General features: G+C 33.4%; 1 protein-coding gene across 3 annotated transcripts; it reads right to left on the bottom strand.

Moving 5' to 3' along the window:
- Nucleotides 1–215: 215 nt before the first annotated feature.
- Nucleotides 216–15,251, bottom strand: LOC130613951 (ATP-dependent DNA helicase Q4-like). 3 transcript variants are annotated; one of them, XM_057435327.1, is made up of 16 exons: nucleotides 15,062–15,251; nucleotides 9,818–9,904; nucleotides 9,550–9,583; nucleotides 9,234–9,313; nucleotides 8,098–8,283; nucleotides 7,931–8,025; nucleotides 6,870–7,439; nucleotides 6,505–6,723; nucleotides 5,636–5,775; nucleotides 4,507–4,614; nucleotides 4,294–4,386; nucleotides 3,903–4,039; nucleotides 2,880–3,332; nucleotides 2,476–2,657; nucleotides 1,679–1,949; nucleotides 216–1,598 (listed from the first exon to the last, which is right to left on the bottom strand). In XM_057435327.1, exons 2-16 carry the CDS (start codon nucleotides 9,902–9,904, stop codon nucleotides 333–335), a joined length of 3,921 nt encoding a protein of 1,306 aa, XP_057291310.1. In that variant the 5' UTR covers nucleotides 15,062–15,251; the 3' UTR covers nucleotides 216–332. The 3 variants fall into 3 exon arrangements, with proteins under 3 accessions (XP_057291310.1, XP_057291309.1, XP_057291311.1); XM_057435326.1 differs by lacking the exon at nucleotides 15,062–15,251 and adding an exon at nucleotides 14,374–14,436; XM_057435328.1 differs by lacking the exons at nucleotides 4,294–4,386; nucleotides 15,062–15,251 and adding an exon at nucleotides 14,374–14,436.
- Between the last annotated feature and the right edge of the window lie 192 nt (nucleotides 15,252–15,443).

The following is a 15,443-nucleotide window of genomic DNA, read 5'->3' as shown; positions in this document are numbered from 1 at the left end:
GCGTTAAAAATTTGTTAGTTTATTGTAACATTTCACATGGATAGTGTGACCACATCACACTTCCATCAATATTACAATCAGTTTCATTTACGCAAGGTGGGGAACACGTGTGGCGGGTTGGACTTAAAAAACTGCTGAGTCAGATGTTTACACAGCGCATCTGTTACAACCTTGATTACAGTATCGAACGATTTTACAGTGAAAGAGACTGGTGATGAAGTTAAAATAAATAAATAAATACTATAAAATATTTTTGTAAAATTAACATTCCTTCAAAATGAATTTCAACGTATTAGTTTGGATGACGTGAAATCATCCGATGAATCGATTCATCAATTTCTAAATCGACTAATTTCTTCAACTGCAAATTTACGCAATTCGTTAAAATCCACATCTAAGCATTGTCTCCAGAAACGACGATCTCTACCGAAAGTAATTGCCGGATAACACGGACTATTAATGCCTTGCAGTATCCTAGCAACAGCTCTTCCTGTAAAGTTTTCATCAGGATGAGAGATTAGCAAGTTCTTAATATCACTTGCTATCAAGTTCCATCTCCGAGGAGGAGTACATATACTAGTGTCAGAACTACACATTTCTCTTAAGATTTCAAGTTGTTTTTTGTTGTCATACATGAAGTATCTACCAATATTTTCGCGAGCTTTTTGATCAATTCGTTTATCAGAAGGCAACTCCCAAAAATGTTGACAAGATAAATCTTTCAAAACATTATACAACGCATTTAATTGCAGTAAGCGATTTTCTTCCTGCGCTAGGACGTTTTCGTGTAAAAAGTCACAGATTTCGTCCTTTTCGTCGTCACCAATCCCCTCTCGCGTTACAATATGAAAACTTAATTGTCCGCACTCAACAATGATTCCAGATTTGCCCGTGGTATTCAACGGCGCGTCCAAAGCGAACGCCATATTCCATTGAAGTGAACGCACTTCACGAGCAACCGTGATCACATCCCAGCACATTTTATCAGCTATCGTCATAAAATCCAAATCTATTTGTTTCATATCTGCGAGATATTTCAGCTCACTCTGCGGCAGAAGCCTCAATGAGAGTGCAACCGGCGGAAACTTTTTTGCTAATAACTGAAATTGCTCCGGACCTCCGTAACATTTGACGGACGCAGAAGAGAGAATAGGATTAAGCACCTCTATCCAGCGTTTCGGATGTAATTCTAGATAAGACATTAATGTTGATATGTTTTCTTGAGGCATATCTAATTCTAGCACTGTTGAATCGATTGGTAAAGCGTTTCTATGACCAGAACAACATTTCTGTGAAAGGATCATATCTTCGTGATCTTCAGCAGCTTTGCTTATACTAGGTGTTACACCCATCATCTCGATGTCGGTACACATCGCGTCGTCGTTGTCCTGACTAAATAATTCCTCCGCCTCTTTGTCAAGAAGTGGAGGTGCAGAATCCACCTGGGGAATATCACTATCTTTAGTTGAACTGTTGTGATGTTTGCTTAACTCGGAACAGTTGCAAGAAGGAAATACTAAGTCGACAAATTTCTTGACTATGCTGCGATCGACAGTATTTCCGTATATGTGTCGACGAAGTTCGTTCAGATCGTTCCACTATATACAAAACAAAGTAAAAATACGTTTTACACACGCAAGAAGTCGAAAATAGTGACGAAAAAAAAACAGCCGCTTACGTCATCGTCCAGAAACACATGACAGAAAGATGGTTTTCCGTCTCGGCCAGCTCTACCAATCTCTTGAACGTAATTCTCGAAACTCTTTGGCATGTTAAAATGTATAACAGACCGAACATCTGACTTATCAAGACCCATACCAAACGCGACCGTTGCAACGACCACTCGGAGTTCACCCGACATGAATTGATTTTGAACGCGTCGACGGTGGGCGGGTGTCAAACCAGCGTGATAACATTCCACATTCCACCAAAAAGGTTTTGTGGACGCCCTATTAAAAAGTAAAAATGCACAACAGTGACTTTCATGGAAACACACTGTGTTAGAATAATTTCGAAATCTTTACTATAATCCGCAGAAACTCTTTTCGCTAAACCCTTTTCTTTCAAAAATATAACACCAGCATTTAAAAAAGTTAATTTGTTTATACTTTTACACAGGAGAAAAATGAGATTAACTAAACAGGATTCTTCCATGCAAATCCGACCCAGTGTGTGCCCTCAATCTTTAATGGAAACGCAAATATAAAAGCATTCTGACGTCACTACGCTATTCGTTAGAAAAATAAGCTAAAAGAGAATGTTTGGAGAGACATTTCTTGTTACTAAAAATAAAAATACTAAAATGTCATGAAGTAGTCGTTAGCCCATGAAAAATCCATGATAATTTGCCCATCGCAACAAAGTCGATAAAAATATATCGCATTTGTTATTTGTGGCTTGAAGAATTCGTGCGTGGTCCAGCATGACCCTGTTTTAGCCGACAAACAAAATATGGAAATTTCAAAACGTTTTTACTTTGACTTTCCTTTCTTTTTCTTCTCTTTTTCAATTTCCTTTTTTTCTTCTTTTGGCAGAGGATCAGGAAGGCAAGTTCTCAACATTACAGCAAGCCGATCTGCTTCAAGACGCCTTGTTACATACACAATGATTGAATCACATTCATCGAAAGGTTTCATCTGAAGTAATTCAACCAACGCCTAAAATCATTGTACAAATTAATCAATAAGTTCTTAAACCTCGTACCTCTCATAACAGCTCTCTCATAATACAAAGAATAACTCTAGTCGCTCATTTTTGTTGATTTTACAAATGATAAAGAAAATTAAAACTTTTAAGGCGCAAATCAATCAGGACAAAAGAGTTTATCTTAAGCGATGCTAAAAGTTTTAGAAAAGGTTCATGAAGTGATGTGCACTTACTAAATCTCTGTTTTCATCACGTGAAGCTGTGATATGCAAGTTTGGAGGGATTGGGTTCGGATCACGGATAATAGATCCCTCACATGGAACTCCCAAGTGATGAATAACTGAAGTTGCAGTGGTTTGCGATGCTGTGGCTGTTAGACCAAGCAAACATTTGATGTTGTATCTCTCCCGCAGAACTTTACAAACACGCAGATAAGATGGTCGGAAGTTGTGAGACCACTCAGATAAACAATGAGCTTCGTCAATACAAGCGAATGCTATCGGTGGTAGAGTGGACTTGGGTGGCAATATACCGGTGCCAAACCCACCGGACACGAGCGCCTCCGGTGATACTAACAGGACTGCAATCTTTTGTTCTTTGATTTTTGTGATGACGCGCTGTTGTTGAAGTTTAGTCATATTACTGTTTAAGAAAGCACCGGGTAGACATGAAGGAAGCCCTGCGACCTAAACAATCACAATATCCTTTGTGAACTTTTTGTGAATAATTAGTTATATCAGTAAAATACAACGTATACGTCTTGCACATGCTTGCAGATAGGTTCGGTTTTTAAAAATTACATTTTTTAGGCCAAATAAAATTTGAATATTTTCCAAAGTTAAACAACAGCAAAAATATAGAAAAAGTAAAAGTGGATGACAGAAATATACAACATATTGCTAAATTGTATATTCATTAGAAGCGGAAATGGTGTAGTGGTAGCGCATTCGACTTGTAATCAGGTTCGAGTCCCCACCCCGCTCACTTTAAATGCAGTGTTGTCAGTCTATTTGGTGCCATCTACTGACCGCTAACCGGCTTGTGTGGCAGCCAAGCAAGTTAGAGCAATGCTATACGCATCTCTGGCGGTAATGTAACATAGTTACAGTCGGAGGGAAGGAAGAACCAACCGTTAGGATGGAATCCCCAAGAACGTGAAAACTTCCCGTTACTTACTTTCTTACTTACTTCATGCTTAAAATTTGTGCGTTAGGACCCAAATTATTTTTTTGGAAGTTAAACCACGACTAACTTACTTGGTCTTGCATGAGAGCAACAAGCGGTGACACAACAATTGTCATAGCTTTTCTTTCTTTAAAATACATATAAGCTGGTAGCTGATAACATAACGATTTTCCTGAACCAGTTGAGAGAATAACCAAAGTGGACAAACCTACAAGAAAATATAAAAGATTAGATAAAAATGTAAAATCATGGGACGCTAAATAGTTTCATACTTTATACAAAAACAAACAACCAAACAACCAACCAAACAACCAACCAAACAAACAAACAAACAAACAAACAAACAAACAAACAAACAAACAAACAAACAAACAAACAAACAAACAAACAAACAAACAAACAAACAAACAAACAAACGAAACAAACAAACAATATTTATATATTTTATGTTGTGCTACGCACCAGACACAATCCTTGCAACAGCCTCATGTTGTCCTTCTCTAAAAGTCTCATGTCCAAATATTTTTAGATTTGATTTGACTTTTTTGTAGGTTTCTACAAAAAAAAAGCTGAAAAAGTCTCCAAGATTTCTGCATTTCTCCTGTTTATACATGCGAGCCTGCTGGGTTAGCATTAAAGAATGAACAAAAAAGTTTTATTTTTAAAAATATTTACCTTTAGCCGGTTTCCCGTCTTCAGATTTAAACAAGGGACAGAATAATTCATCATTTATTTCCATCCTATATGGTGTGCGTGGCCAACATGGTTCAATCTGCATGACTTCTATAAAACATAAAAGATATAAAACTCACACCCATACATCTTTGATACGCTAAAACTATTTTTAGAGTGGTTTAACAAAAGTATAGGAAACGGTCGTCAGTAGTAACAACAGCTGTGAAAAGTTAACAAATACGCCGATTTTTATAGGTTTATAAGCAACCGTACTAAATTCGGCAGGATTTTGATGTCCTTTAAAATTGTTCCTCCAAATATCATTAGAGCATCGAATCTCTGTTAGCTGCTCAAGTACAAAGTCGAAAGTACAAGCAGAACAAAAAATCTTTGATGTCACTGTGATAAGATGATTCGTAAGATACACAGGTTAAAGAGTTGTCGTTCCAGTGATAGCAAAGGGCAAGTGATAGCAAAAGGCAAACTAAAACACGATTTCTCGTCCCTTCAAGGTCGTCACTTTTCAAAACAAGATTCTGAATTTAACCTTAAAGACGCCAAGAGATTGTTTAGCAATATTAAGTAATATTCATAGTTTAGGTTGTGCTACTTTATGATTGTCATCATTCTCCAGAAAAAATCATGGCTCAGTGGCAACCTGCTTATAAAAAACTTTGTCGGGTTTTTAATTTTGCGAATCGTCCTAACGTCAAATTATATTCTCACGATGGTTATAAAATATTCTTTCTTGATTCAAATTTATTCTGGCTCATTGATTTTTTGACATAAAGGTTTAAATTTGTTGGTAAAGGGCAGTACGGATCATCATACAAAAAAAATATTTTGTGTTCTTAACCAGATGATTTTTTCATTTTGTGTATAATTTTTGTTGGAGAGGAAGGTATGCAACTGGAATGACTATTTTTTCTAGATTTAAATTTGATATTTTCCCAACTATGGTTTTTTGATATTTTTTTGTATAAGCTGTTAGGGAAAAGAAAAGTCTCATAAGAGTTGTTTTTTGCAACAAATGAGAAAAAAAATTCTCGCAGGTTTGTAATTACACAAATTCTAACAAGAAATCGGGAAATATTTGTTTACGGTATTTGACATTTGAATAAACACTAACCATCAATTGTGAAATTTTTCTTGGAACACATAAGATTATTTCTTTCATCTTGTGTATCTTCATTCAAATAGTCAAAACAACTTCCCTGCTCTTCATTTAAATGTTGAAATTCCAACGATGTCATCTCTTCATCTAATTTTCTACAAATACATTTTTATCATAAAATCACTATAGGTTATATATACATTTCATTTGCAAGCCTAAAAATCACCTTACCAAAACCCAGTTAATACTTGTATACTGTAAATAACAGATTAAGCGCCCCATGCCCATTAAGTGCCCCTGTCGAAAAAGCGCCCGGGTTAGGGAAATATTTGTAATTAGGCACCCCTGCCCAATAAGCGTCCCCTTTTAAGATGAAATTTAAAAACCTGTTATTTACAGTATGAAGTAACTAATAAAAACATAAAAAACGCATTTACATCCAATTGAAGCAAAATTCTGTTGAGATCAGAAAATTGAAACTGGATTCCACACAAAACGTTTTTGCTTCAATTTTTAGAAAGCTTTCAAGTGATAGCTGGCACTTTCATTTAAAGAGACACTTTTTTGCAAACCTTAAACTTAATTTTTTTTCAAATTAGCAAGAACAAAGTGGCAGTTATTTCATTTTTAAGACACTACAACCTCTTTAATGTGTGCCAGGCCTTATCGCAACTGCTTAAAGACTACTGATTATCAAAGCTCTGTCTACACTACAACTAAAATACCAGTCAGCATTTGATGTGCTGTTTAAGATAATTTGAGATAAACCAACATGTAGTACTAACATTTCTCTGTATTCAGTGTTGCTTTTAAATACTTGATTTTTTAAGAATGGTAATCTACTTAAACATTCTCACATTAAATTTTCTCATTAGACAACTTACTTAAACGGGTCCACTTTCTTCGGTTTACCTCTACAAAACTTCGCCCAATGGCCCTCTCCTCCACATTTGAAGCATTTGCTTCCATTTTTCGTAGGTACTTCAAAACTGGTTTTCTTCTTCCACATTCTTCGCTTGTACGCTCCACCTGTGAGCTTTTTCACACCACGTTGATATGTTTTTTTCTTAAGATCGATTTTAACAAAGTTATCGCTAACTAACCTAGAATTAGATACAGAACCAGTAACATCACACATTTCTACATTAAGCAGAATGTTCCTTCTGTTAACCAGGGACCCAGACAACCTTCCAAATATGTTTTTGAATATATACACAGTTAGAAAAACCAAAATGAAATTATAAACTACCTCTTTCCTTTCTCGGCTGCCTTTTTACTTAATTTAACTTTCTTGCTTGTTGCTTCTTCTGTATTGCTTTCCTCCTCTCTTTTTCTTTTAACTCTTTCAACAATTGTTTCCTCTTCTTCTTCTTTCTTCTTCAGCTTCTTCTTCTTCTTTTTAATTGCAATAAGTTTTAAAACTGGTTCGTCAGAGTTAGTTGGGTTGTTCTTCTTAGGTGATTGAATTTCATTATTAATAGAAGATTGTGTGTCTTGTGTATTAGCATTTGTCAAATTATTTTTGTGATAGGTAGCTTCACTTTCTTCTTTATTATCTAAATGTTTATCTAAACAAAGTTCTTCCATCGTGTAAACCTTTTCCAGATTCTCTTTCACTGAGCTTGTCTCTGTTACCTCCTTAAGTGAGACATCAGCTTGTGAATTAACAACAGCTGGTGTGTCTTTGTCATCATTAATGACGTTATTTAAAGAATTTTTTTTCTCAGATTTCTCGCCAAGAGATTGTTTACAGCTCTCAAGTAAGTCACATGACAGATTTCTACCAAATGATGACAATCTTTTCTTGACAAAACCCTTACTATGAACAAATAGAATACGTTTTTAGTTCAACATACCATTTCACTTAGAAGATATTCAAAAAATTTTCAGACAGTAATTTATAAGGCATGCAAAAATACGTTTCACAAAACAAGTTTTAAGTTAATTTAAGTTAATTTAATAATTTAAGTTAACGAATGCTAAAATACAATAAAAACTAGCAAAAGATTACTTAATTTTTATACTTAAATTTCTCTTGTATTCATAACAAATAAATACAGTATATTTATTTTAACTTAGTTCAAATTTAAAAACAGGTTTGAGTTGAATTTGAAACAATGTAAATTTCTCATTCAAGAAGATTTCAGGCAAATTGAGAATTTTAAGAATTTAAATTAAAGGCAAGCAGTATTTTAAACTTTGGCCAAAAGTTTAATTTTAATTTTTAGACTTAATTCATGTTTAAACATTTTTAATTTTTGACTTCAGCCTCGATTTTGAACATCATTTTTATATTGTAAAAAAACAAACCTTTTTACTACTGGAATTCTCTCCTTAGTCTTGCAGGGAACATCTTCAGAATTATTTGATGGGTTTTTAACCAGCACAATACTTCCCATAGTAGGCTAAATAATTATTTCAAACTTAATATCATTTCATAAAAATAAATCCAAAAATGTAACGTAATCATTTATTACCTCGTTTTCTTTCTCGCAATCCTTCTCCAAAGTTTGTGTCTCTGATAAACCAATTCTTTTCAGAGGTTTTAATTTCGGCCTCCATGAAACATCAGGGTCGTGTTTAATGTAGCTTGTGCTTTTAATTGGAGGTGTTTTGTTGTGTTTTTTGTTAAGACTTGTGCCAAAAACACCATCATCTGGTACCTGGTATAGAAAAGTTGCATCCATTTTTATATTTCATCAGGTGTTGGCTTAAAATAAGTTAGTTCCATGCCACGTCAACCTATATTTTTGAGTGGTAGCAATAACAAGATAGATAGATGTGCATATTTTACAAGGTAAGCCTCACTAATATTGAGGGATATACCCTGTCTATTATTTCCAGGAGGGGCCATGGCTTAGATGGAGAGTCCTAGAGTATTTAATGCTCATTTTGACCTATGCAGACCCAACTAGTGCCTGCGCTCCACTAGACAACTCCCAGCAACATCCAACGGCCCACACATGAATTACTCTGAACTGTAGTGATATGGCCATGAAGTTAATTATCTGTTTTGCGTGACTACACACGATTTTTTTATTCTTAAAACAATGAATTTCCGCATATTTTATAATTTTCCACTCCACTATTACAAAAAGGAGACTGTCTGTCAATCTCTCTATAATAAATTTACAAATATTTTTTATTTGAGTCTGTTGTTTAAATTTGTTATTTTTTGTTGTTAATGGTACACAATTAAATTTTTAGTTATATTTAAAGTATTTATCAAAGTACCATTTTCCAAACTTTTTTAGTTCATAAAATATGAGTGCGTTATAACATACAGAATAAATTGCACTGTGTATTACGTTTTTAGCAACCTTTGCTTGGCCTTAGATGTGCAAAAATAGTGAAATATTGATTATCAGTATTTCAGCAAGTCACAGGGATTTATATTGTACAGTCACGATATGAATGCAACCAGTGCACCCAGCAGAACTAATCAGATTTAACCACACATAAAGTTTTCTATAACTGACCAACAGGAATATTGTTAGGCGTAACTAAATTAATAACATATTTCTAGCAGTTAAATTAGTAGTTTGTTAAACAAAGAAATACAAAATAATAAAAGCTGTATATCTACTCATTGCATTAAAATATATAGTCTTACTAAGTTACTGCTGTTCTGTCTTTCACAATCGTTACTCTCATCTTTCTTTTTCTTTAGGTAAGAATATCGCTTGTAAGATTCTAAACAAAAAAAAATTGCAATCATAACATATTGATGCACTGAACATTTTTCACTTCATGCTCACAGGGAGGCAAGGATGCACAGAATATGCAGTTATGACTATTTTTGACTATTACTAATATACTTTTGTTTGTTTTTTTAAATAAAAAGATTTCTAGACAAAAATAACTTCAGGAGGGTAAGCTACATGGGTTGTATTGGACTTATAAATATGTATACAAAAGCTAAATAGCACCTTTTATTTCTGCAGAGCTGTCATCGATGTCTTCCTATAATATTAACAAAAGGTTCAATAACTGAGATAGTTTAAACATTTTTCTTTTCCCTTTCATATTAACATTTAAAATTTAAACAAATTAAATGTTTTTGTGAATGTTAATTAATTAATTTGACAACCTTGACGCTTCTCAATAACCCACAAGGAGCGCTATGTACAGAAATATAAAGTTAAACAGAACAGTTTTTAAAAGATTTATGTTTATATTATAAAATAAATTTGTTACCTTTGCTGGTTTTCTACCATATTTTCTTGCAAACATTGACTCCCAACATTTCAATTCTTTTTTTATAGAGGTAATTTCACACTCCATCTAAAAAGCAACATGTTTTTCAACTGTACAATGGCAAACACTTTTTTATTATATTTTAATTTTATGAAACTGCCATATTAAAAATTATTTAAAAAAAGATATAAATTTATTAAATGCATTTATTTGTGAATAGGATAGAATAAAAAATTTTGTTATATAGACTTTTCTTCCTCAGCTAAACAGGAGATAGCAGTAAAGCTAAGTGTAAAAACGCAGAATCCACCAAAAAGGCAACAATTATGACCAACAACAAAGGATGAAAAAACAAATCATACGCAGAGCACAAGATATATATGCAGACACTTCAAATTACATGAGATTAGAACTTAGAATTAGGCAAGAGCAATAAAAATTACGAATAAGAAAAATAGCTCCATTGACCTGTATTGGTAACAATAAGGTCCATTTGAAATTTCCAGGAGGTCTAAATTAATATCGAAACCAAGACATCTGATATTAAGCTATTGAAAATATGTATTTGGATAGAGATAATAATCTTGAGAGATTTAAGAGTTCGTTTAGAAAAGAACATATGTACACTTTTTTTATTATGGACAACTTTCTTCATTTAAGCCGGGTACTTTAGATAGGCAATATAGAAAACAGAGAGGTGAGTTGTTCCACCTTTTTAAGTTCACCTAATTAAGCAATTTAACGCTGCACAAAAAAATGAAAATAAAGAAAGACAGTATACTGCAGGTTGTTTATCTCTTTTGTTTTGGTGAAATAATAATAAGTCAGGAATGTTGTTCGAATGTACACGTTCTTGTCGTTACTCCCTCTTCGTATATTTTTGTACATATATCATATATATCATATATTATATGATAGTGAATTGTGCTTGCTAGCTAAAATACTTCGAACTATCGCATCAATAGTCAACATATAGGAAAAATAATATAAAAAAAAACATAGCAAAACATGTTAGTTGTAACACCCTCTTCCGTTATGATTTACCAACTACACTATATTCCTTAAAAATTTGCAAATGTGGGACATAGATTTTTTACAGACTGCACCAAAAACTTTAAAACAACACTAAAATGTTTTTATTAAAATAATTTTTCTGTTTTTTTTATAAGGGAGAGGAGAAGAACTTGCTGTATAAATTTCTAAACAAAACAATCTTAACTTGCAGCTTTCAAATCAACAGATATTCTGTATAAATTTGAAAACAGCAAAGAATAATTCTTGCTATACAACTTTTAAAACAGCGCAAGAAAACTTCTCGCGGCATAACTTTTAAAAGTTTTTGAGCTCCAAGTATTTATATTTTTTCAGCTTGACTGCTAGTTTTTTTGGCAATTCAAAACAAGAGAACAAATTTATAAATTTTACCAGCTAAAAATACTTTAATGCACAAAACTTGTTATTTAAAGTTATGCTGCAAAGGTTATATATATACATATATATTTCCAAAGTTTGGTTAAGGAAAAAAGAACGCAATAAAATGTGCAAAAGGTTTTAAAAAAGGAATACATTTTTTTTTGAAAATCTTTTAAGGAATCATCTACAAAATTTGTAGCAATTCGTATTGAAAATATTCGTATATGCTATATGAATTTTCTTTTGCCATACAGTAATTAAATTCGTATGAAATTTTCTAAAATCGTATAAAATTTGTATGAGGTTTTAAAACAAAAATTCGTGAGTTTTTAATTAGATGCATATGTTTTTTGTTTTAAAAAATCGTACTTTATTAAATTCGCATGGGTAAGAAAAAAATCTCATATAAATACAGCACAGTCCAGATGAAAGCCTACGCTTACGCTCAAGTTTCCCACCTTTTTCTCGGAGGCAGTAGTTGTTTATCTTTTGTTGTTATTAATTATCTTGCGAGTCTTGTAAATAAATCATTAACTTGTGTGTTATAAACAAAACATTCTTGATTTATTTAAGAACGAAGAACTGCGATAGAAAATCTTCGCCAGATCGTATTTTAAAAACTTAAGAACGAAAAGCGGCGATAGAAATGCTTTTTTAGATCGTGTTTAAAAAATTTAAGAATGAAGAACGGCGATAGAAAAGCTTCATTAGATCACATTTTTAAAGTTTAAGAACAAAAAGCAGCAATAGAATTGCTTTTTTAGATCGTGGTTTAAAAATTGAAAAACGAAGAAGGGCGATAGAAATGCTTCGTTAGATCGTGTTCTAAAAATTTAAGAACGAAAAGCGGCGAGAAATAATTATTTAATTTTACATTATAAGTTTAAATCATTTTGTTTAAAAGTACCAATCCTTCGAAATTCGCACAAACAGCGTTCAGAGATGGTTGTTTGACAGTTCTAATCATTTGAAGTAATAAGAACGGCATTTAGAAATTGTTAACGTTTATTTCAAGACTAGCTACATTGAAAACTATATTGAAAATTAAAATCGTATGACCATTCGTTTAAAAATTCGTATCACAATTCGTATTACAAAATCCTAATAATTTGTATGAAAGTTCATATGAAAATTTGTATAAGTAAGAATATAATTCGTATCACAATTCGTATGAAAGTTGTATAAAATTTGTATGAAAATCACATAAAATTTGTATAGGATTTTTTAAAAATCGTATAACTAATTAACACTATACGAATTGTATACGATTTTTATACGAATTATAAGCAATTAAATTCGTATATAAATGTCATACGAAAATTGTAGATGACCTCTAAACAAAAACATGTGCATGAAACTTTTTTAAGAAAAATAACAATCTTTCCTGTGATGTTTTGTTGAAAAAATCGCATAAATACAGGCTGCATCATATAAAAAAACACAGGCGTGTGGTAAGTCACGCTCTTTAAAAATGTTTTCAGAGATTTGCTGCATGATTTATTACTCGCCTGAGCAGTCCTGGTCTTTTGAGATGCGCGATTGCACCCCGCACCTCTGCACACTCCTGCAACAATGGAACAGCGTTTCCAATCACGCACCAAAACACCTTAGTCACCTAAATAATGCGCACCTGAAATGTCTTTTGTATAAAGTAATTATTTACTATACTAATAATCAAAGAAAAAAATGACTTGCAGTTCGGAATTTGAATGAAAAACATGCGCGTTTAAAAATGAATTATTTATTCATTAGTTTAGGGCATCAGTAGGTTGTATATCGCAAAAGTCGCCAGTGGCATGCTTCGAAAATGCTTGTCACTGGCACAGCTTAATATTAAGCAAAACTGTACAGGAGACTTAATTGTTTGAGTCTTCGCAGAACATCTCTTCTCACAAAACTGAGGGCAGGGCTGACTTATTGCCTGCTGTGCTGTGAGGGAGACAGAACTTCTGGACTTCTTTTTAATATGATATACAATTTTTTTGATTATTATTATTACTAAACATATTTGATTTCTCTTTCCCCTTTTAAAAATTTTTTAAACTTTATTCAACATGTTTTTTCTTTGGTATTACATCACGAGAACATTTGTCCGCAAGCTGTATTAAGTTACAGGACACCTAACCTCTCCCATGTTTATGTAATGCACCAGCTGAGCATAAGAGTGTCAGCATGAAGGAAAGGGGCCGACTTTAATGTTCTCTATACCTTACGTTCTTCATAATAGCACCAACCACTTTTGATCGTGGCATTCAAATTTCACAACAAAGTTACGTCGGCAATTTTTTTGTACATAAAAATCCCTTCGGTTAAAAAGATTGGTCTGTTTTAACCCTGAGAATCCCAAATTCAAATGCTGAAGAAGGTATATTTATTGTTGTTGTTTCGATCATTGTTTTGATTTAATTTTAAGAACAATGGACCATGTGGCATTGTGGCGCCGTAGATCAGTGGTTATAGCTCCGTACTCTGTGCGGGAGACCGGGGATTCGATTCCTCTTGACGGCAATTCAACATGGCGAGTGAATGTTACCATAGCCCCGGGTTAATCCAAGCCATGTGAGGGAAATTGGAGAGATGGCACATTGTGTGGGACGTTGGATGTTGCCAGGAGTTGTCTAGTAGAGAGCGGGCCCTATCGGGTCTGCGTAGCTCGAAAAGAGCATATATAAATACTCTAGGACTCTCCATCTAACCCATGGCCCCTCCTGGAAATAATAGACATGGTATATCCCTCGATATTTGTGAGGCTAGCCATGTAAAATATGAATCCATCTATCTATCTAACATGTGCACATTATCAGTCAGGGTAAACACCTAATTAGGCAAGTCATTTAGTTAGGCGACGTGATGTAGTTTAATACACCTTTACGATAATTCAGGAAAACTAACACTCCATCGCAGGTTATTTAGCGATCAAAGGATGTAAACATCACACTTTTATAAGAGTTTATTAATGAGAAAACACGTTTTTTCGTGATAACCTTTCTTGTCGCGCTTTGTTTTTAAAAGTACACATAAGTTGTATCTTTTTATTATTAACGTTTCCTTAAAATTTGAAAGAAATTAATATGACAGAAGTTAAAAAACAGGAGAAACACGCTTTCGGCTCTAACAAACTCTCTTAAAAATACGATTTTTACCTCATTTTTTCTGATATTGTAAAACGATGAAGAGCCATAGGAACGCATGTACAATTGAATTATTGTAAATGTGTATTAGGCTACTCGTAGTCTAACTAGACGAACATAAACTTTCTGTTTTTAATACGTCGAAATCATTGTGTTTCGCAATACAATATTTATGTGAATCAAATCTGTCCACTTTGCAGATAATTTTGACCAATTATCGTCTTATTTGCATCGCGCATTGATAACTTATGGCCGAAACCTTGTGTGGCACTATTTGTTGTTTTAAATAATGGATTTCAGCCATTCACGCCACAAGGAAAAAATAAATATGGCAGACGAAAACGTGGCAGTGTGCACCTAAATAGGCGACACTTGACCTAATTAGGTTAAATAATTTAATTTAACATAATTCCTACTTGTGCGCTAACATACTGAGGCACGAGTGACAATTTTGGAATCATTGTCGCGTTAACCATTCTGAACAAAGATTTTTTGCGATTTTTTCTTTCGATTTATTTGTGAAAATCCATTAAATATTGTAATGTCTTAACTAGGTTACATATGGCCTAACTAGGCTACAATTACTCGCCTAAATAGGTGGTATGCCCTAATTAGCCTACCGTCGCCTAATGAAGTGTTTACCCTGACTGTCTTGACAGTGTTGTAGGTAGCTAGGAGGTAAAAAAACAGGGACACTTACTGGGTGGTCTGGTTCAGGTCTTGAAACACATTATTTAACACTAATACATTGTTGGTCTTCGATTTTATACATTTTTAAATCTAAAGCAACTTAACCTACAGCTAGCTAGGTGACTAAAACACTTTCCCCTGTGCTGTTGTTTTAATCATTTTCTCAACTTTTTCCCGCCTTATGCCGCCATATTTGTTTACATCTTTGAAAAAAGTTAGCGCGAAAGAAAGAACGACCCGAAAACCGAAAACCGCGGACGGGTACCCAGGTGTAACTAAAATTGATTTTTTTTATTATTGAAATTTAATTATTGAAAGAAAAAAAGTTACAGATTTTTTAACACCCTGGAAAGCGCTAAAAAACATAAAAGCAGAGTTGTAAATATTTTTTT

The sequence above is a fragment of the Hydractinia symbiolongicarpus genome, chromosome 11 (assembly GCF_029227915.1).
Source record: "Hydractinia symbiolongicarpus strain clone_291-10 chromosome 11, HSymV2.1, whole genome shotgun sequence".
Taxonomy (NCBI): Eukaryota; Metazoa; Cnidaria; class Hydrozoa; order Anthoathecata; family Hydractiniidae; genus Hydractinia; species Hydractinia symbiolongicarpus.
The sequence above is the reverse complement of the archived record's forward strand: the minus strand, read 5'-3'. Positions and strand labels throughout refer to the sequence as shown.

Excerpts from the sequence above, each read along its gene's own strand:
- LOC130613951 (XM_057435326.1), bottom strand. The coding sequence starts at position 14,421 with ATGCGTTCCTATGGCTCTTCATCGTTTTACAATATCAGAAAAAATGAG. Across the intron at positions 4,387-4,506 it reads AGACGGGAAACCGGCTAAAG|AAACCTACAAAAAAGTCAAA; the intron begins GTAAATATTTTT and ends TTTTTTTTGTAG. Across the intron at positions 3,333-3,902 it reads TTGCTCTCATGCAAGACCAA|GTCGCAGGGCTTCCTTCATG; the intron begins GTAAGTTAGTCG and ends GTGATTGTTTAG.